This window comes from Gavia stellata, unplaced genomic scaffold (genome assembly GCF_030936135.1).
Source record: "Gavia stellata isolate bGavSte3 unplaced genomic scaffold, bGavSte3.hap2 HAP2_SCAFFOLD_34, whole genome shotgun sequence".
Classification (NCBI taxonomy): Eukaryota; Metazoa; Chordata; class Aves; order Gaviiformes; family Gaviidae; genus Gavia; species Gavia stellata.
The window spans coordinates 3199857-3221092 of NW_026776320.1; the positions used below are offsets into that span (position 1 = coordinate 3199857).

Consider the following 21236-nt stretch of genomic DNA (forward strand, 5'->3'; position numbering starts at 1 on the left):
CTATAGCTGCGCAGCTGCCTGACTCCAGTTCTTTGGGGAAATGTTTTCTGTAGCTCAGTAACAAACCTGCTAAGTCAGAGGTAGATGATGTCGGAAGTTCTTGCTCTGAGAGAGGGCTTCAGTTTCATGGGTGAGTTCTTTCTGAATTCTGAAAGAAGTTCCCTGACTGCTTTGATCCAGCCTGCTGAACTCAGTCCTTGCTTCCTCGCCCCACCTGCTCGAGATCATAATTTTTGTGAAAATGGAGACAAAGGATTTGTTTGAAGATCCTCTACGTACAACTCAAAACGGGAAATCTCCCTGCCTGCCTCCTGACTTGCCTCCTCCTCTCCATTCTTTTTATCTTTCTGAGGCTGAAGACTGCTCTAGTTTGGTTTCCCTGGCTGGCTGTGGTTCTAATGCTTGTCATTCTATTCCTGCAGTTCTTCTCCCTGTGACACGGCTACCTCGTCCCCATTCCCGACTGCCTTCCTCTCCACCCGCTGGAGTTGCTTAAAGAAGACTTTGGTTCGGAGATCTTCCCCCCCAAAACCTGAACCAGGTGAGGGTAAAAATGCGTCTGCCAGACGGCCAGTGCTGCTTCCAGAATTGCCCCCGGTATCTTTTGTTTTGTTCTCTGCTCCCTTTGCACGCGGGACTGTGGCCTCTCCCGTGTTGGTCTTTCTGCCGCTGAATTTAACTAGAAATCATCTGGTAGCACTGAGCAGAGCTTTTCAGTGGCCAGTGTGTGCAGACCTTCCAGAGCACTTCAGCTCCAGTCATGAATACCAGACTGGCCAGCATGGGCCTGTATGTCAGGGGAAGGATCCATACAGGAGATGTCTCTGGATCTGGCAGCCTTACATACTGCTGGACTCTGCCTCTCTTGAAAATGGCGATTGCCTGAGCCGTTGGGCAGCTCCTTCAGGCTCTGTAGGGGAAGAGAGCGAGCAGCAAGGTCGTGTTCTCGAGGATCTCGGCTTGAGAATGCCGTTTATGGAAGAGCCTCCTCCTAGACCTTGTCTCTTACAAACGGCTTGCTTAAGCAACCCTCTATGGTGCAGGCTGCCTGAGACCTTGGGAAGGACCCATTGCTCGTGACCAGCTGTTTCTCCATCCCTGTGCTTGGCGTATGGAAGCTGCTCTCAGCGCTGATGCTGGGAGGTCTGAGGCCTTCTGTAAAAGCTCTGAGTTATCTGCTGGCTCTGGTTTTCCCAGACTGTGCATCAAATACAGCTTTGTTGAGCCTCAGGTGGGGCTCTTGTTCTTGTCCAGACTTTTGCTCTGACACCATCAAGTGCGGAGGACTGGGATTTTTCAAAAGCATCATGTTTCTCTTTGGGCTTCCTGGGGAGGGGTTGCAGTTGTGCAAGGCGTGTTGGGGAGCTCAGTCTTCCTTTGGGATGCTCTCTGTGGGACAGGACAATTGCTTTGAGCTGCCTGTATTTCTGGAAGGCTTACCCACATTTGCCTTCCATCGGAAATACTGCTTAGTGGCACTTGTTTTTAATTAATAAAAAAAAAGGGCGGGGAGGGAGGCGTGTGTGAATAGCAGAGTGCGAGTGTACAGTGGATGATCTTCTCCTGCTTGGAGTAAATGGTTTTATCATTAAAAATATCCCTTCAGTGTTCCAAAAATCAGTTCCCTTAAAGATTGAAGTGCTTGCTGATTGATTCCTGGCTGACAAAATCCCCTCCCAGCTTGCTTCAATATGAAATCCTCTTTAAAGTGGCATTGAGGTTATCTGGCGTGATTTCCTTCAATTAATCATACTTGTCTAAAGCCTGCATTTTTGTTCCTAAATACTAGGATCAGAAGTTCATAGAAACATCTTCTGTGTCTGGTTTAAATGAGTTAAAGCTATTGTCGTGTCAGGTTGAGGGTTTCTAATGTTAGTTTTTCCTCTTTCAGAGGGAGATGAACATGCACATCTCGCCCTCCAGGAGCGAGGACGCCGTGTCCGGGTTCAAGCCCGTGCTATCCTCAAAGCTTGCGTCCTGGAGTTGGGCATGGAGGGGCGTCACCCTGGGAAGGTGTGGTGTGCTGTAGCAGTTGGAGCTGTGAGGTCTGGAAGGCACCAGCGCTGTGAAGTCTGGTGGGTGGTGGGGGGGTGGATGCGGCTGTTGGGGGTCCATCATTTGCATAGCCCCGCCCTCCCCCGCACGCTTCAGAACGTTTGGGTTCCGGTGGCAGTTTGTGAGTGGTCCCTCCCAGTTGGCTCAACGGACCCGGCACAGCCAGTAGATCCCGCTGGAGCTCCTCTCTCTGGCATGAATCCCTCGGTGCTGGAGATTTAGAAGAGGTGACATTTGAATCTCCAGGTCTCCTTAGATGACCTTCAGGAGCTGTGGGCTGTGGGTGGGGACTGGCTCTCTTTCCACTTCCTAAGTGGAACAGCTTTAAGAGGTGAATCTGCCATTTCCCTTCTTCTGGGGGTTACGGGAGCTGTTTGGGAGGTGAGGGAGGTGTAAATTCACGGTCTTGAGCCAAATTGGATAGAGCAGAGATGGACGGTCATTTGTCTGACCTCAGCTGTGTATCTGTAATGTAGCTGTAATTGTCTCCGCCTGCAGAAGTGGACTGAGGTCCTATTTTGTTTTAAAGGAGATATAACAAATAAAATCAGTGACTCTAGTGCGCAGTCTTTCTGCCCAAATATGTAAGCATTTGCTTTAGGATAAGGTAAGCAGTGCCTTGAACTCACTGGTTCTACTGAGTAACTCTCCGTTGTCTAAAAATGGGACCGAGGTTGGCTCAGATGCGGGTGTCTACGTTAGAGACATTCGTGTTTAGTCAGATGAATCCCACCCCAGTCTCCTGTGGTCCTCATCAGGTCTCTGACAGCTCTGCTGTTAGCCCTTATGGAAGCCAAGTACAGTCTCTGTCTCTTTTATCTCTCCTTTTTTGTTTGTTTAGGGTTTTGGGGGTTTTTTTGTTTAACAGAAAGGAAAGTCAGTCTTGGACATTCAGCTGCAGAAGAAAGTTTGTGTTTGAAGATCACCCTTGGATCTTTCAAGTAGGTCTAATTAGATGCCTTTTCCTCTTCCGTTCATCCCTGATAAGCTTAGGCACTCTCTGTTTGTCCTGTTTCTGAGGACCGCTGCCCAAGGCGCCTAGAATTGCACAGGGAAATTTCTGTATCATCTCATTTCGCACCATGAATTTTGTTAGTCAGCAGGCATGAAGTATTTTTAGAACATAAGCTAACTAAATTGCACTGAAGTGAAAAAGGTGCTCTGTAACATCCGAGAGATAATTCTGGAATGTAATCGGAATATAAATATTTTGAGCAAAAGATGCTTTAAGTGTTAGATAAAAATTATTAGCATAGTGCTTTTTTCTTTAGTTTGGATTTTTATAGTTCTTCAATTTAAAGTTTGAATTTAAACAAATTTAGTTGAATTGATGTGGAAAACATGTTCAAATAGCCAAGCATTTCTTTCAAAGGAGAATAAGCTAAGTAGCACTTACAGTTTTGGCTTTGAAGTGTTTTGTATGTTTGAATGCAAATCTACAAGTTTCTGTTGAATTCAAGTGGCCTAGAAAAGTGATCTTTTAATTCTGTGTCGCAAATTTTATGAGCCACCCCCTTCTAAAAAATGATGGTTGCCGTTGCTTAGTGGAGATGTAGACAATTAGTGGTTGGACTGTGGCCTCTCAAGACACGTCTCTCCTTTTGTTCAGAAGACTCTTAGGCTGTAGCAAGCGCCCAGGCGTCACAGCGAAAATGGAGGATGCAAAAAAGAAGTCAGCAAGTTACAAAGGAGGAATGGGCAAGTAAAAGGCAAAAGCCTGAGTCCCATCTGTCCTAAATAATGAACTGCTCAGCCCTGGGCTGGTGGCACAGGCCACCTGCAATTCAGGGTGTCGGGCACAAATATTCTGCAGTAAGGTACTTATCTCCTTCCTCACAGAAGGGGGAAAAAAAAAAAAAAAAAAAAGGAGATGCCTGTCACTTAGTTCAGTAAAGGGAAAAGAAACTTCTATTTAGATGTGTGTGCAGGGTGGACTTGAGGACAGAGAAGAAGGGCACCCTAACAGCAGTCTGCTGGGTAGACTGAGGTGATGCGGGGAGTCTGCTCCCAGGGAAGCTGTTCCCCTTCGTAGAATTCAGTAACTGTTTTGTTGGGGGTTTGAAGCCGAGTTCCCAGCAAGCACACCATAACTCCTTTCTCTCTCTCTCTCTCTCTGGCCCGTTAATTGTCTCGATACTGCTCCAGATTTACAGAGAGTGGGATGCCCACCGTTAAAGGGAGGTTCTCGCCTCAGGATGCCTGCCACCTCGAGCTTAGCCTTGCGCTTGGTCCATGAGAAAGCCACGGCTCTGACTGCAAAGCTGAGTGAGTAGGGGATGCAGAGATGGGACTTTTGCAGGGAGCGCCTGAGCCGCCGGGCTGCTGGACAGGGTGAGACCCATGCCAGCCAATTCATCTTTTAGCTCCACATGCCTTTTGGCAGAGATGCAGGTCTCGTGTGGATTGTGGGGACGTGCTCCTGCATCTGGAAAAGATGGCTGAGTTCTGGCATAAGAAGGGCCCTGGGGTTTCAAGGTCAGAGTTGAGGCAGGTATGGAAGATGGCAATAGCTGTGATCTTTAGTCAAAAAAATTCCTTTTTGTATATTCAAGTAGTCTGGAAGATGAGTCAAAAAAGAGAAGCCGATGCTACACACACTGCGCACACTTAAATATTTGTTTTAAAATAGGCGTGAGGTCAAGCTAGAACATGTTTTGCAATTTGGGTATTTACTGCAGCAGATTTTCTGCTCTTTCTGACTGTTTTCTGTGACTTTCAGCTCGTTTCACCTCCACAGAAAGAAATACTGTTATGAATCTTCCCTTGGGAGATATTTTTTTTGTGCTCTGCTTTTAAATTACAATCTTTATTATTTATGCCAACGTTTAAAATAGCTTTCTGATTCCCTGGTTAAAGTATTCTGAACCTACTCCAGCTACATTTTACTATGCACAACTCCCACCAACCATCAGATTTTATTTCAAGTCATTTTTGATGAAATAACACGCATCGCAGCCAGAATCCTGTGTTGCTGTTACCTGGTTTTCTCTACAGTTTCTCTACAGTTTTCCAGCTGTGTTCCTCCTCCCTGTGTTGCCAGTATTTCTTTTTATCTTAGAACACACAAGTTCCCATCATCTCCCTTCCTAAACAGTGCCCTGTAATCGTGTTACCATTTTTGTTGACCTTTTTTGGGATTCCTGCAGGTTATTAACACCTTTTTAATGAGAATCCTGGGACTGGAACTGTTTTCTGAGCAATGTTTACTCAGGAATTGGTAGATTATCCCCTGTTCTCTTTTCCTTTACATCCCCTATTTCTTTTTTTGTCTGACACCCTGTTATGTTCAAAGTGGAGCTATGGGAATAACTGATTTGGGGCTTTGCTGCCAAATCAATACATTAAAGAAAACCTGTGTTTCAGACTGAACAGAGATGATACTCAACCTAAAATATTTAGAATGACTGGGGAGATTTTTTAATGTTTTCACCCCTTTTTAAAAGAAGAAAGAAATTTGACAGTTTTCAAAATGAAAGCGTCATTTCAGACAGAAAATAGAAAACTCATGTTTTCCATTTTCTGGCCATGTTTGACTTCAAATCAAACAGTTTCAGTGTTCGCTGAACTTTGTTCTTTGGTGGCCAAATTACTTCCCTAAAAGTATTTGTTTCCCTCAGAGTGATTCCTTTTAACACTTTTTGAGCAGTATTGAGTGCATATGTCTATATGTTCCTTCTGTTTATGTATCTCTATTTATGTGTAGGCATAGAAAGCGAAGCGAATGTCTTTATCTTAGTCATGCAAATCTCACTTATTTGATTCCACTGTGGTATAAGAGCATGGGGTAAGCGGTGGTTACTGGGCTCAAAAGTGGAAGCTCGACCATAAAGACCTCAGCAGGTCTTTGCAGAGAGATAGTGGTGGCATTTTGAACATTTGGCCCCTTTAAACACTGGGATTTTACTTGCATTTATGTACCTAGATATCTAAATCCTGGGGAGGTTGTGTTTTAGATGCCTTCGCTCTATTTTTGGTTCTCATTTGACATCACAATTGTGTGTTCCGAATCACTGGGCTTCTGACGGAGCCACGTGAGCAGCCTCATTCACGTGCTGATGGCTGTGAGAAAGCAAACAGGTTGTCACAACAAATGTTCCTGGCCGCGTCCTACAATGGCTTCTGTAGCATGAGGGTTTTGTGTTCAAATGTTTTTTCTGCTCTTGTTGAAGTGCCGGTTCTGAAGACACGTTGAAAATCTGGAACAAGCCCAGCGCTTGTCCTCAGGGATGTTTGAAAATTCATGCGACTTCTAAAATGCACACAGGATGGACAAAGGAAGGATGCTTGGGATTCATTGTTATTTTGAAAACAGACTTTGAGTTATCATCATGTTTTTACTCTTCCCTTTTCCTTGCCAGGGAGTGAAGCCGATTTCAGCTCTTCAAGCAGCATGGGCGGTATTTCAGCGCCTGAAGTCCACGTGTCTGCTGCTGGAAGCAAAAGATCTTCTTTTTCTCTCAAGTAAGCAAAGCAATCTTTCGTGAATAGTGCAGGTGTCACTAGTGCAGAGGTAGACTACTCTGTAAGGTCTTGCAGCTAATACAGACAATAGCAGTATTGTGAGTTTTAAAACAATTTGGGTGATGCTGTGCTCTCGGGCAGTACTTATGTGGATGAGACCTGTGATATGAGAAAGAAGAAAAAAAAAATACAAATGCTGTGTGTGGAGACCAAAACCAAAGAGTTCAAACTGACAGGACTGGTTTCCTGCCCTTTGTGGAAGAGCTGGCAGGCAGGCTGGGACTGGCAGTGGGATAGCCCTGTGCTTAAGGCACACACGTCTCCAAGGTCACAGCTTGCCCCAGTGTACAGAGGTTGGCAGAATGATGCTTAATGAGTAGTTTCCTGTCTGTGTCATGAGACTGTTGGAAAAATAAATGTTACTGAAGTGCTCTCTAGGTTAAACCTAATAAGTAAAGGTACTGGCTGGGGGAAAAAGCAATACTAGATATAATATGAAGCCCTAAAATCACCTTACTTGCAGTAAGATGATGTATCATTTCATAGATTATTGTGCATTTAAATGTAACTTTACGTTAGAGCATACTGACCTACTTAATTGGACAGAAGTCCTCTGTAAGAATGCTCCTTCAAATGCGTGGCTGTGTTATGCACAGTCTGGGCAAATTCTGCCTCGCACAAGAGTTGATGCTGTACTGTACCGAGTGGAAAGAGATGTCTCCTTTGCAATATGTTCTCTTTTAACTGTTTGGCTTAAGTCGCTGTGAAACGTTTCCACGTTGTCACAAGCCACAGTCCTGCACTTCATTGTGAAATGGTTATAAAATGACCCAAACGGCAGCAGTGCGATGAAGCTCTGCGGCAGCCACTCAACCACCTGTTCCTTATAAACGGTTCCATTTTCGGAGAAGGGAGGAAACCAAGTCAGATGATTTTGAGAAGAGAGCTTGCTTCATAATTCTGTGGTATTTCAATTTTTATATTTAAGGTTTCTCTTTTGCTGTCTGGATTTGCCTTTTACCATATTTTTTTGAAACCAGCCCTTCCGTTACAGTTTAGAAGAACAACTGGCATGAGAGGATGAAGTTAGCAGCATAGTAGTGCAGAAGGCAAAGCAAGTGAGGAATGCCCCTCGAGAAGCTGTCCTCAGAGCACCCCAGCCCTTTGGCAGCTGTCAGGCAATGCAGATACCAATTGCTGTCAAGCACACAGTTGACAGTCCGATTATTTAGTAAAAAGTGCGAAAAGAAAGGTAGATATGTATGAGGGAAACTGGAAGGAAGAAAGAAGAGGCTGTGCTTTTTTAATGCCATTTCAGACTGCTCACAGTGGGTTTCGAACTATATCTAAGCAAGTGAATAGCTGACAATGGCAGCTGAAGCAGCCGGTATGCCAAAGGCAGGAAAGAACAGTGGCTCAACCAAAATCTGTTTTCACTGCACACTGTGATCCTTCAGGCCGCTTGCTGAGGAGCTTGAAAGCAGTCTTACAGCAGACCTCCGTGGACAGGCATCTCTATGCAGACCTGGCTGGGAAAGGCTGAAGTGTGGTTCTTTTGGCACTAGTCCAGGCTGCAGTTCTCTCATTACTTAATGGAGTCAGAGGTTCAGGGAACATGGATGATCTGATGGAGTCACTGGGAATCGTGCTATCCACTGAGAAATGTGAAAATGGCTGAGGTTTTCCTAGATCACGTAATTCAGACTGAGTGCCCCACAGTCAGTGAAAGAACGTGCAGTGGCTGATGACTTTGGGACTGACTTTCTTCACGGCCACTCACAGTTACCTGTCTGTTTTAGTGTTTAGACAACTTTGTGTGTAAAATAAGACACATAATGGATTGCGTGATGAGGATAATCCAATATGCCTTAACCGTGTTGCTTCCCCTGCAGTCGTGGCCCTTATGGTCGGAATAATGGATCCTTATCCTACAAGTCCAGAGCCAGCCCACCTGCTTCTCGTGAAAAGGACCCTTTGTCAAGACTGGGCAAAAGCCAGCTGTGTCCTGCTAACGTCCACCAGAATTACGGGGCTTCTTCAGCCAGCAGGAGCAAGCCAGGCTCATGCAAAGGAAATGACAGCAGCTCAGTGATGAGGCAAGTCTTTATTTCAGCATGCCAGTGTTCAGCACGCTGACTTACCGTCTCTGCACGGTAATGTGGCATTGGCTGTCTGGGTTGCCGTGCAGGTCAACTTGCTCCTCAGCATAGGTGTGACTCCTCATATTGGTGGCTCGCCAGTCAACAGGGTGCTCCATCCCCTGTAAAAGCTTTATTGTTTCAGCACTGTAAAACTCAAGGTTACTTTTAGTCAAAGCCCCTTATAGTTGTTTTTCACTCCAAGGCAGGCTCCTTCATGTGGTTTCATGGCATCAATTCCCATGTGGATTTACTGGTTCTTTTGTATAAGGGTCCTTTCGCTTTGGAGAGTCTTGGATGGGGTAGTATAGAAAATATGATACACTCAGGTGAAAATTTACCCTGCCCAGCCTTAGGCACCTCTCTGTGCAGTTTCCCGTACAGGAAAGAAAACAGATACCTGTCAGAGCATGCAACACGTATTGCAGAGAAGAAATTGCCACCACGCTGCTGCTGTTGCCCTCTCTCTCTCTCTCTCTCTCTCTCTCTCTCTCAGGCAACTCAACAGCCAAGCATGTCAGATATGTACCTAAAGCTAGACAGGATGAATCTAGGTTTCAGGGTGCTCAGCTTCCTACCTCACATGTGGAGCTGAACGCAGTCCCTACACTACCTCACCTGACCGTGTCTGCAGCTGGGTGCCTTTGCCGGTGGCCCGGCTGCCTGCCCTTGGGCACACCACCTGTTTAGGGTGAGGGGTTGGCTGCGTGTTTTAAAGTTAAATGTCTCCCTGCACTGAAGACAAGTATAACAAATAGCAAATTTTGCACATAGCCACAAATCAGCCATTTCCTCAAGTACTTTGATTTGCCGGAGGGAGTCACTTGTGCAGACGGTGAGGAGCCCCAAATGAGTCAAGCTTTGTATTAGTGTACGGGATGTTTTTCTTTTTGCCAGGACTTAAGAACTGTAGGAGTGATGTTATGTGATGGTTTGATTTTTTTTTTCCTTGTCACCATTTCTTGTGGTGACAATCACAGCGTGAAGCCAGAAAATCCAGAGCAGTGCTTGACTCCTCTGCAGCAGAAGGAACTTACAGTGCGGCATTTGAAAACAAAGCTGAAGGAATCTGAGAGCAAACTTAAAGAAAGGTATATTTCACTTCAGAAATCAGAATTAGAAAGACTAATTCAGGAGCATTTAGGGGTGGGAATTCTGAATGTTTTTACTCATTTCTGGACCACATAAAGTCTTCATTAAGAAATTTGAAATATGATCAATCTGATTAGGTTCGTTTCAGGTATTTCAGGTTTCATAGCGTGCTCCGTGAATACGTACCATGCAGTTTAGTTATGAATATGGCTGCCTCTTTTCCCTTTTCTGAACTTCCCTAGCAGAATGTTTTTAAAGGGTCATTTTTTACCAGTCTGATTTAGCATTGAGACCTTTTCTACATAAGAGTTTCGACTTGCAAGCATGTTATTACCTTAGCCTCCTGTTCTGCTTGATTCAGTGAAAGATGACTACAGCTGTCCCCCTTCTCCCCTAATGAAAGAAAAGCTCTTACACCAACCAGTGTGCCCACTTGTGGTTTTGTCGCTTAGATACTGAATTTTTCGCAAGAGCCCTTTGTATGGATGCTGAGCAAAAAAGCGGCAATGTGCATTCCACAGCAACAGACGTCATCTCTGTCATCTCTTTTACTAAAGCTGCGCTCTGAGAGCTGGCTCTCCAGCACACACAGCCCAGGCGGGCACAAAGGGGTGTTTGAGTGGAGCCCCAAGGCAGAGTCCCAGGGACCCCGTGGACCAGCTCGGGATAGCCCGACCTCTGCATCTGGGAGGGCTGGATCTCAGTAAGGGCCCCCTCTCCCCACTTGCTTGCAAGTCAAGGCAGCAGCCTCTGGCTCCACGCTGGGCTGGGTGGGTGCAAAGCAAGCCAGATGCCTGCAGCCCCGAGCCCTCCTGCTGTCTGAGGCCAGTGTTGGCTCTGGCTGTACGTGACGAGCTGCTGGCAGGCACAGGGGACGCATCCAGGCAGCAGTTCCTCATTTCACAGAATCACAGAATCATTAAGGTTGGAAATGACCTGTGAGATCAGCTAGTCAAACCATCAACCCCAGACCACCATGCCCACTAAACCGTGTCCCACAATGCCACGTCCACACATTCCTTGAACACCTCCAGCGATGGTGACTCCACCACCGCCCTGGGCAGCCTGTCCCAATGCTTCACCACTTTCTCAGTATAGAAGTTTTTCCTAATATCCAACCTGAACCTCCCCTGGCGCAGCTTGAGGCCGTTTCCTCTAGTCCTGTCACTAGTCACCTGGGAGAAGAGACCAACACCCACCTCTCCGCAACCCCCTTTCAGGTAGCTGTAGAGAGTGATGAGGTCTCCCCACAGCCTCCTCTTCTCCAGACTGAACATCCCCAGTTCCCTCAGCCGCTCCTCATCAGACTTGTGCTCCAGACCCCTCACCAGCTTCCTTGCCCTTCCTTCTCTGGACACGATCCAGCACCTCAATGTCTTTCTTGTAGTGAGGGGCCCAAAACCGAACACAGCATTCGAGGTGCGGCCTCACCAGCGCCGAGTACAGAGGCACGATCACCTCCCTGCTCCTGCTGGCCACACCATTTCTGATACAAGCCAGGATGCTGTTGGCCGCCTTGGCAACCTGGGCACATTGCTGGCTCATCTTCAGCCGGCTGTCAATCAACACCCCCAGGTCCTTTTCTGCCGGGCAGCTTTCCAGCCTCCAGCTTTCCATTTCCTCCAGGGTGAGGCAGTAGGTGAGATGTTAAGCGCTGCACTGGTTGGACCTTACCTAGAGCCAGCACTTGCACCTCAGAATGTCCAGGATCAGAGCACAGCCCACAAGGCTGCTGGCTGTGTGGCGAGGTCGGTGACTCTAGTTAGCAGTCAGCCGGTGTGTCTGGGCAGCCGACTTAACATCTCTGCCAGCTCCGTTGAAGGCAGCAGCAAGTGCTGCATGGAAAAGCTTGCTTCTTTCTTGGAGCATCTCTGCAGCATAGCCATCCCAGTGCAGTGGAGCCTCACGTTGACTCTTTAACTGACCGGTCAGCAGAAGCTTTATAACTTTTTTATTTTGCTACAGGGAAACAGAAATGGAAGAACTCAAAGCTTAGCTGGGACGGATGAAGGAAGACTGGGTTGAGGAAGAGTGTCATCGTGTGGAGGCAGAGCTGGCTGCCTTGGAAGCAAGAAGGGAAGTTAAACAACTCAAGCAGGTTATTGAAAGCATGAAAAACAGCTTGGCTGAGAAAGACAAAAAAATGCAGCAATACTTCATAGCCATTAGCATTGAAAACAAGAAACTGGAATCTTTGCTGCAGAGCATGGAGATGACTCAGAGCAGCTCTGTGAGAGATGAGCCGTGCCTGGAGCACAGGTGTGACTCAGAGGGGAAGCCGTTGGTGTTGTGTGCCACAGTGCCAGACAGCCTCACCACAGAGGACCAAGCTCTGGAGGAGGTGGCAGATAGTGGGCTGCTTCTTAATGAGGGCACAGCTAACGGGACTGATTCCTGTGAAGACAGTTTGACCACCATAACCTCTGAGTTGAGTGATCCAGCTCCCTCCAGTTCTGCTGTGAATCAAGAGATGCTTGAAAATGTTCTGGATGAGAAACTAACTTCTTTCCAGGAGGAGGAGAAAGTCAGCAACGTGATGGTGGAACAGGCCATCCAGACTGACGTGGTGGCATCTAGCCTAGATGTGGAGCAGCTCATTCAAAACATCTTCAGAGCTCAAGATGCCTGTCCTCTAAACCCACTGTCTTCACTGAAGGAACTGGGTCAATTTTCTCCTGGAAGGTTCAGTGACTCTGGTATCGTAGTGGACTTAACTCCAAGACATCTAAACGCTGCCATCCTTTTGTCACCTATGGAGTCTCCATGCAGGAAGGTGGAGCACGGAGTTAATGAAAACCATTTCGTGAAAGAACGTGATTTTACAGAACCTCATGATGATGAAGCCTTTGGGTATGTCAAGACAGGAATAAAGAAGAGATACTGTAGCAGCCCCTGTTGTACCAACTATCCTGTGGGCTTTCCGTACTCGGAGAGGAGGAACAGATCCCGTTTACAGTATTGGAGCATTGCTTTGTGTTTGCGGCCTGGTGGCCCTGCACTCTTTACACCATACACCCTTCGAGATGAAAACCTGAAGTCCGCTCCACCCCTGGGCACCGGCTGGCTGAGGCAGAGAGAAAGAGGGATGAGAGAGATCATAAAAAGTTATTGTCTATTCTGGTAGTCCACCATTTTGCTCCTGACTATTTGATTGGCACTATAAATTGTTTCAAAAACACGTTTCTTGTTTCAAAATGAAAAAGCTGAACCCTGTAGTTCCACAAGATGGTTTTAACTGGTGTTTTTAACAGTACTGCTGCCTACAGACATAGTCCTCTTGCTCCCAGGCACTGTGTCCCTCCCCTGTGATGGTGTCTTTCTGGTGCCAGCACATCTGCACAGTGAACATGACCAGGGAAATCAAGGAGAATTACAGCTAGCACTCTGCCATGTTTGTTTGCTGAATTAGCTTGAAGCTCAATCAGTTTCCCTGGCCGGTTCACTGAGCAAATGTACAAGTGCTTTGCACTGGCTCAAGGGTAGCACAAGATGCGCATGGGAACAGATGGCTGGAGAAAGGTGGGGTATGTCTTTAGGCAGCACTAACCTGAAACATTTGTGAAACTACAGTGTTAAGTGAGGGACGTGGAGACTGGTTCCCACTAAGGGTATCACTCATGTACTCCAGAAAGGCTGCTAGTGTCTACAATTTGTTGTCCAAAGAGTCAATTCAATTTAGAGGTAAAACCCATATTTCCCAGGAAGCTTCAAGCACATCATTCATGCCTGTCTCGTGCAGTGCTCTTAATCGTTGATGGGAGTCTTCAAACATGTTACAATGCTAAGTATAGGTGTGGATACACTTTGAAGATTGATGTTGTTTTAAAGTCTTAATGAGTTGGAACCTGATAGTCATTTGAGCCCTTTGAAATACTTCGTGTAAATGTATGGTGTTTTAACTTATTGTTTATTTAATTGCTTTATTGTAAATTGCCTTTATAATCACAAGTTCAGTAAAGCATGTTAAAAATATTAAACATGTGTGAGTGTTTTCTTGTAGCAAAGCTATACAAAATGGCCCGTCTCAGCTGAGCTATCAGGCACAGGCAGAGCTGGAGGGGCACTGTGTCAGGGCATAAGGAACCATCAGGACCCGGAGAACACCTCATTTCAGCTCCGAGCGTAAGCACTCAGCCAGAGAAAAAGGCTCCAGCCGGTCTGTGGACACGCAGGCCACCCGCTCTGCTGCATCCACGCTGCATTAAAGATGCAAGCGACCTCATCTTTAACCCAATGCAATCTTCCAGAAGCTTGCAACTTCTCATTTCTGCACTGCCAGGAGAGTATCAGTCTTCCTGGCATTTAACAGACATCCAGAAGGCCTCGTTTAACCCGGCCGAGAGGCATGCAGTCTCCGTGTGCCCAATGAGATGTCACTGTGACCATCAAACCACGAATTCTCCGTGTCCCAAACTTGAGATCTGTGCCTAGGTCAGATGAGGGCAATGCTATCCAACAGATGAAATAGTGGAGTTTGTCTGGCTCCACCCAACCTTTCATCAACACCTTACAAAGAAGGTAATTCTTACTGTCTTGCTTGCTCAATTACTTCTCTTTTAAACAAAACTTGTGTCAGAACCTACTTATGACTTAGTTAAAATTTCTGGTTTTCTAGGCAGAGATGATCTAGGCCGATAGCTCCCCCCACCCCTTCCCATTCTTTTACAACTTCACTGTTCCCTGTGTTACAAATCTGTACTATAAAAACTCACCTACACAATGTATGTAGGTGAGCAGACACTTCTTTATTGCAGCGCTGGACGCACAGGGGATCACTCCACCTCGTGTGCGTGCTTAGTTTCTCTGCTACAAAAGTTATTTACAATCAAAGTATACATATTCATCACATTTCCAATAAACAATTAACATACTCATACCGTTTCCGAGAACTCATTAATATATGTAAATGCTCGTGACGCATGCACCTTCAGGTACACAGGTCGTCGTCTGATGTCCTCTGGTGGTCGTCCATAGTCTTCCTCATGGTGTCCTTTAGTTGAACCCAATCTTTGTGCATGCTGAGCTTGGTTGTAAAATTCCATTCTTGAATCTTCCTAAGTTTTCCTCGGTTTACTGATCAGGCCTACAACTTATCATTGTCTTGACAAGCAAATTCTACCTATTCATGATGCTACATTGTTCAACAGTTAGTTTATGATTAAATCACAGATAATTCATACCTAGTTACCTTCATACAGAATATATATAATTTAATTTTTATTAATCGCTCTCTGGATTATACTATTCTACCAATATCCATCCTTAAAACAATCAATGGTTATTTCTATTAATATTTATTGATTGGCATTCTTGATATTTGAATCAAGGTGGGAAAGGTAAGGAATTTTCCAAGCAGCATCACTGGTGCCTATCAGGTCACATTGTCACAGGACTCAAACAAGACTTTTCTATTCAATTCTTCATCGTTGCATCTCGTTACTGTTAGTTCCTTGGTATGGAACAGTGACTCCCTGGTGAGGTTCCTATGGTTATTGTTTCTAACTGAACAATCCTAACTTATGCCTTTGTATTTTATTATTTTATTTATTAATCAAATTTAACCTTTCTATATGATCATATTTTGATTATTTTAGAAAATCAGAGTATTTACAACACCTGTATGCTCAGGGACTAAGGCTCAGGCACAGAATTTGCTGCCATCTGTCACAAGACAGGAAATCCATACAACCCATGAATTCAGGGATAATAGCATCCACACAGCAGAAGATGGAGAAGGTATTCACCGAAGCTCTGAGCGGCACCTAAGAACCACAGGGACTCCCCTCTTCCTACACACTTTTCCTTCCCCCAGACATTAACTTTTCCTCTTCATTAAAGCACTGTTGCCTTCTACTGCACATTTACCTTGCACACTTTTCCGAGAGGAATTCCACTGTAAATACATATCGTAAGTGTACAAAAATTGCATTTGGGAAGTGCTGTTAACTGAACTGAGTTTTCACAGTAGCTTTATGAACAGGAGGATGCAAATTTTTTTCAGTTATGCTACCTATGTAACGCGTATAAGGAGGGAGGATTTTTTTCCCTAACTGTAGGAAATAAAAGAATTTCTGCTAGAAATACGAATTTACCAATGCAAGTAAGTGGTTAAATCGCTCCCCTACGTTCACAACATCAACCTTCCTCAGAAAGGAGCGGTGTGCACCACTGTTCTGTGGTGATGCCCCCGCTGGTAACCACTGCAGTGTGGTAAATGGCCATGGTAGCGCAGGAAGCTGCAAGTGACAAAGTGACAAGAAATCCACTTTAGTCTTCAGCTCTAACTTGTGCTCTACCATAGTGGCCTCTACCAGGAGTACATTTAGAGTTGCAGGTCAGCCATAACAAGTCATTTTCTTCTGCATCGGTCAATATGATCTCCCATGGAAAACAGTGAAGTATTTAGAAAGACTTTGATAAAAAAGCAAAAGCAGACATTCTTCATCAGGCAGGAAGCAAAGGGGTCTTTAAAACTCTTTAATGACATGTTTCAGGTAAGCACAGCTTCTCAGACTAATCTAGTCTTAGGCAGTAATATTTGTTCAAATACTGTACAACCAAAAGCCACTCAGTTCTCAAAGATTCAGAGTAAGTGAGTCAGTGAGAGCACAGGACAGTTACAAGGCCTCGAGCCTAGGCACCCTCCCAGGACAGACTGGGATCATTCCCAGTTCAAACTGGATCCACTGGCCCCCTCCCAGGACAGACTGGGATCATTCCCAGTTCAAACTGGATCCCCTGGCCCCCTCCCAGGACAGACTGGGATCATTCCCAGTTCAAACTGGATTCCCTGGCCCCCTCCCAGGACAGACTGGGATCATTCCCAGTTCAGACTGGATCCCCTGGCCCCCTCCCAGTACAGACTGGGATCATTCCCAGTCCAAACGGGATCCCCTGGCCCCCACCCTGGACAGACTGGTCCCTGTCCCAGTCCAAACTGGATCCCCTGGCCCCCTCCCATTACACAGTGGACCTTGTCCCAGTCCAAACTGGATCCGCTGGCCCCCTCCCAGGACAGATTGGGCCCTGTCCCAGTCCAAACTTCATCCCCTGGCCCCCTCCCAGGACAGACTGGGCCCTGTCCCAGTCCAAACTGGAGCCCCTGTCACCCTCCCAGTACAGAGTGAGATCATTCCCAGTCCAAACTGGATTCCCTGGGCCCCTCCCAGGACAGACTGGGCCCTGTTCCAGTCCAAACTGGATCCCCTGGCCCCCTCCCAGTACAGAGTGGGATCATTCTCAGTCCGAATGGGATCTCAGTCCGAGCTTTACCAGAGGTTGATCCCAGCGATTAGATCCCTTGTTATCCAGGCACTCGTGTGCAGGAAGTCTTATTCTCTTCTTTAGGAACTCTCCTTTAATCTGGTGGTTTTTTTCCCCCCCTCCATTCCACCCTGAGCTGAGAGACTGTGGTCAGGCACTGGTCACAGAATTTTATTTTAAAAAGAAATGGAAATCATCCATGGAACACCGAGGAGTTCAGAGCTTGTGAAGTGTGGAGCACGGTAGCGAGCTGAGCTTTTAGTGTTTTCTTCTTTGCAGGAAGAACCCGCAGCACAAGCTAGAACACAAGCGCCGTGCACCTCCAGGTAAGCCAAGTTGTTTCATACAGCTCAAAGGTGGGGGGGGGGGAAAGCCAACCCCAACCCAGCAATGGATCGAAAAAAAGGGAATGAAATGCTTTCAGCTACTGTAAGTGAAGAGCACTGTATTGGCAGCTTGCTGCGTATTACGCTTCGCTCTCGCGAATTAAAGATGGTATAGTGTGGTATTACCGGATCTCTGTATTCTGCTTCCCCCCCTTCAGAGCTGGAGTCTCACAGTGAAAACAGGGAATATATTCAGGAGTTACTGAAGTGTTTCTCAGCATTTCCAATGGACACTTTGCCTTTTTTGGTGCTTTTTCTTGATGATTGGAGTTGGAGGTTTTTTCCGCTTGAAATCCCAATGCAATAAACAATTGAGAGCGGAGCAGAGCCGTCATGGCAATTTAATGATAATGTGTTTTACTGCAAAGAATCGGGACTATGACATTATTAAGGAGAAATTGCACCCCGGCCGCGCCCGCCCCCCCGCCCCGGCTCCGTCCCCCCCCGCCCCGTTATTCCAAACTGCTGCGAAAGGAGGAAAAGCAAATGCACACGCGGGTGCGCGCGCGCGCTGCCCACCCGGGACGTGGGGGGTCGCCGGCGGCACGCTCCCCACCCCGCTCCCCGCAGCGGGGCTCGGCGGCGGCGGCGGCACCGTCTCCCGGGGGAGCTGCTCCGCGTCCCGGGGCTGGAGCCCGCCGGGCGTCCCCGGCCAGGGCCCCCTCGGCCCGGGAGCTCCTGCGGGGGGGCGCGTGTGGGGTCGGCAGCCGGGGGCCTCTTCCACCCGCTTCGGTGCCGCCGCACGGGTGGGCGTGGGGCAGCAGCCCCGGGACAGCCGCTGCGGACCCCTCTGTCCCGGGAGGGGCGGGACCGCCGCGCCTCTGCCCTGCGCCCGCCGGGGTCTCTCGGTCCCGCCGGCTGCCGCCCAGCGAGGGGGGTTCGGCGGAGCTCGGCAGGGGTGTCCCGGGACCCGCCCGAGGAGAGCTCCTGCGTGGGCAGCGCCCGGGCCGGTTCGCCTGGGCGGGGGCTGCGGCACCGGCACCGGGCCCGGCCCAGACCCGCCCCGCCGAGTCCCGCCGGGTCCCGCCGAGTCCCGCCGAGTCCCGCCGATCCGAGCCGAGCGGAGTCCAGCGGAGCCGAGCCCAGCCGAGCCCAGCCGAGACGAGCGGATCGGAGCGGAGCCGAAAAGACCCGAGCTTAGCCGAGTCCCGCCGAGTGGTGTCGAGCCGGGCGATCCGAGCCCCGTCAAGCCGAGCCCAGAGCAGCCGAGCCGAGCCGAAACGACCCGAGCTTAGCCGAGCGCAGCCGAGCCGGAACGAGTCCAGCCGAGCGCAGCCGGGCCGAGCCGAGCCCCCCCGGCCGGTCGGGGCGCAGCGGCAGGGGCGGGCGGGGCGGGCGGCGCTGCCCACGAGCTCCTCCCGCCGCAGGCGATGGCGGGCGGGAACCGGCCCCTCGGCACCGCGCACCGGGCGCTGCAGCTCCGCGTCCTGCCCCGCTCCGGCGGGGGTGGGGGGGCGGGCGGGGCGGGACGCCGAGAAAACACTCTCCTTGAGGTGCGCAGTGACAGGACAAGAGGCACCACAGCAAATCTTGACCAGAAATCAGGAGAAACTTCTTCAGCGTGAAAGTGGCCAAACACGGGCAGAGAGGCCCAGACAGGCTGTAGAATTTCCAGCTTGAAGACGCTCAAGAGTTGTCTGGACAGAGCCCTGAGCAACCTGATTTAGTCAGCCTTGCTTGGGGCAGGGGTTCGGTGTTAAATTAGGTGACTTTCAGAAGTCCCTTACAACCTAAATTACTCTGTGATTCTGTAATAACTGACACCCCTCTCACCGCCAATAAGGAGAAAGCCAAAAGCTCAGGAGCACATGGACATCTCTGATATCCAGTTTCCCCATGCAGTTACTTATATTCTCATTTCAACAACTCATGTAGTTTTCGCATAGAAATTCAAACCTTTTTTTTTATATATCCCACCATTGTTACAGCAGTCCACGGGGTAAACTTCTTTCCTCAAGTAGGAAGGCACAAGCACAACGGTGAATTAGGGTGTTCTGTCATGGCACACAGGCACCTAAAACAGAACCAGTGAACAGCAAAGCAAGGAAAAATATCCAAATAATGGCAATGTATGTGTACTATGTGTTATGTAGCTGAGAGCAGACGCTCTAAGACTTATCAAGTCCCACTAAAAGCGAGACCTTGTAGCTTAGGGAAAACTATTGCAACTTGTTAAAATTAGAAACTCAGATGAAACTAAAACAAAATCTTTCCTCAGTTTTCTACCAGCAAAAACTCCAGTACTCTTGCTGCTGCTGCTGTTGTTGAAATAAAGAGATCTCAGGAGCACAAGAACAGCGTGGGGGTGGATGCAGAGAAAGTGGCAACCATAGACACAACTTCAAGCACGCAGGTTCAAACTTTAATGACCTGTGTAGGAAGATAAATGAGACTTCAAGAGAAAAGAGCACTGTTAGCATGAGGATGTTGTTAGGTACTGAAGGCAAGCACTCTCAGTGCTGATGAATTGGTAACTGACAAAGAGCTACATCTTATAATGATAACTGTGTAAAGCCATGATATATTTTTCCTGCTAGTTTTCTGTCTTTCATCACATCCGTTTGAATGAATCCTTAATGAATATCACGTTCTGTTTGAAATCAGAGAGGAAAAACAGCAAGCACACTATTGCCATTTATCAATCACTTTATTTTATCTGTCAATTATCCTTAATTTAATAATTGTATTATTTTCACTTCTGTTTCAACTTTAAGGTCTTCTATTGCAAATACTGTATTTTTGCAGGTGGTTTAGGTTACCAGCAATTTTCAGTAAGAGCTCTTTTCCGTCTTTTTTCTTCTTCTTTTCTGAAAGCTCTTCTCTATACCATTATTTTCTCTAATCATCAGCCTTCCTGGAAATATTAATCATTATGTCTACTAGACTTTCAGAAAAACCTGCGTCGAGTTTCTTCAAATTGCTTCTCTGTTTATTTTAGCCACAGTCTGAATAAAATTATTTGAATAAACAGGTCTGAAGCATATCCTGAATTGTACAGTTGGGATATGAACCTGAAATCCAACATAATTCCTGGCATTATAGGAATAGTATTTAGTAGAAAGAAAGAATTGTATTAAATTATAAGTGCATGTGGAAAGGAATTCTGTGCAGCTAGCTGTATTTTCCATAGTAAAATATATTTTACTAGCCTTTCTTATACAGAAAAGTGTGAGTCTAATCTAATAAGAACTATGAGAGTTTTGCCACGGCATTTTTTGGCTAATCATATACTCCATCTTCTGCATGTCATTTAGAACTACTCAGCTGAAAATATGGACTTACTGACACTATGATGTGAAATTCGGTGACATCATGTTACACAGAAGAAGCAACAAGTTTAAGATCATAGGATATCTAGCCTTAAAAATCAGCTGTCAAACTGAGCCTAAATACTACAGTGCTTTGTGGGTCATGGCACTTCAATGGCTAAATTACCTATGTCCAACTTATTCCAATTTAGGCCAGAAGACTGATCAGAGTTTTGAAGCTCCAGTGTGAGGTTTCTAAACCCTCTCATTTACCACCATTTCGTCACAATACATGGCATGAGGCTCTCTATGTAAGCCTGTCACAGATGGATGGACATCACCTTGATGAACAAGCACATGTGGTCCTTACTACTTCTCTATTTCAGACCCCGAAGAGAGTTTCTGCGTTACTGATTTTAGTTTTCATTTGGTCCTGTATTCAGCAAAGTGCTCTGATCTAAAACTTTGTATTCTGAAGACTCATATATATTTATATCTCCACAGGGACAGGAGGTGTTAATGAGAGCACAGTTGTAGTTCTAGGAGCTCCCAAAACTTACATAATTATTTTGGCGGTTCAGGGAACACACAAG

The 21236-nt window shown here is 47.0% G+C and overlaps 1 protein-coding gene across 1 annotated transcript; it reads left to right on the forward strand.

The window, feature by feature from the left end:
• Positions 1-87: 87 nt before the first annotated feature.
• Positions 88-12781, forward strand: LOC132320865 (syntabulin-like). The gene is given in 9 exon segments (XM_059834490.1): positions 88-130; positions 1892-2075; positions 6225-6283; positions 6414-6516; positions 8409-8616; positions 8860-8874; positions 9615-9745; positions 11712-12626; positions 12628-12781. Coding segments are annotated over 9 exon segments (1812 nt in total).
• The last annotated feature ends 8455 nt before the right edge of the window (positions 12782-21236 follow it).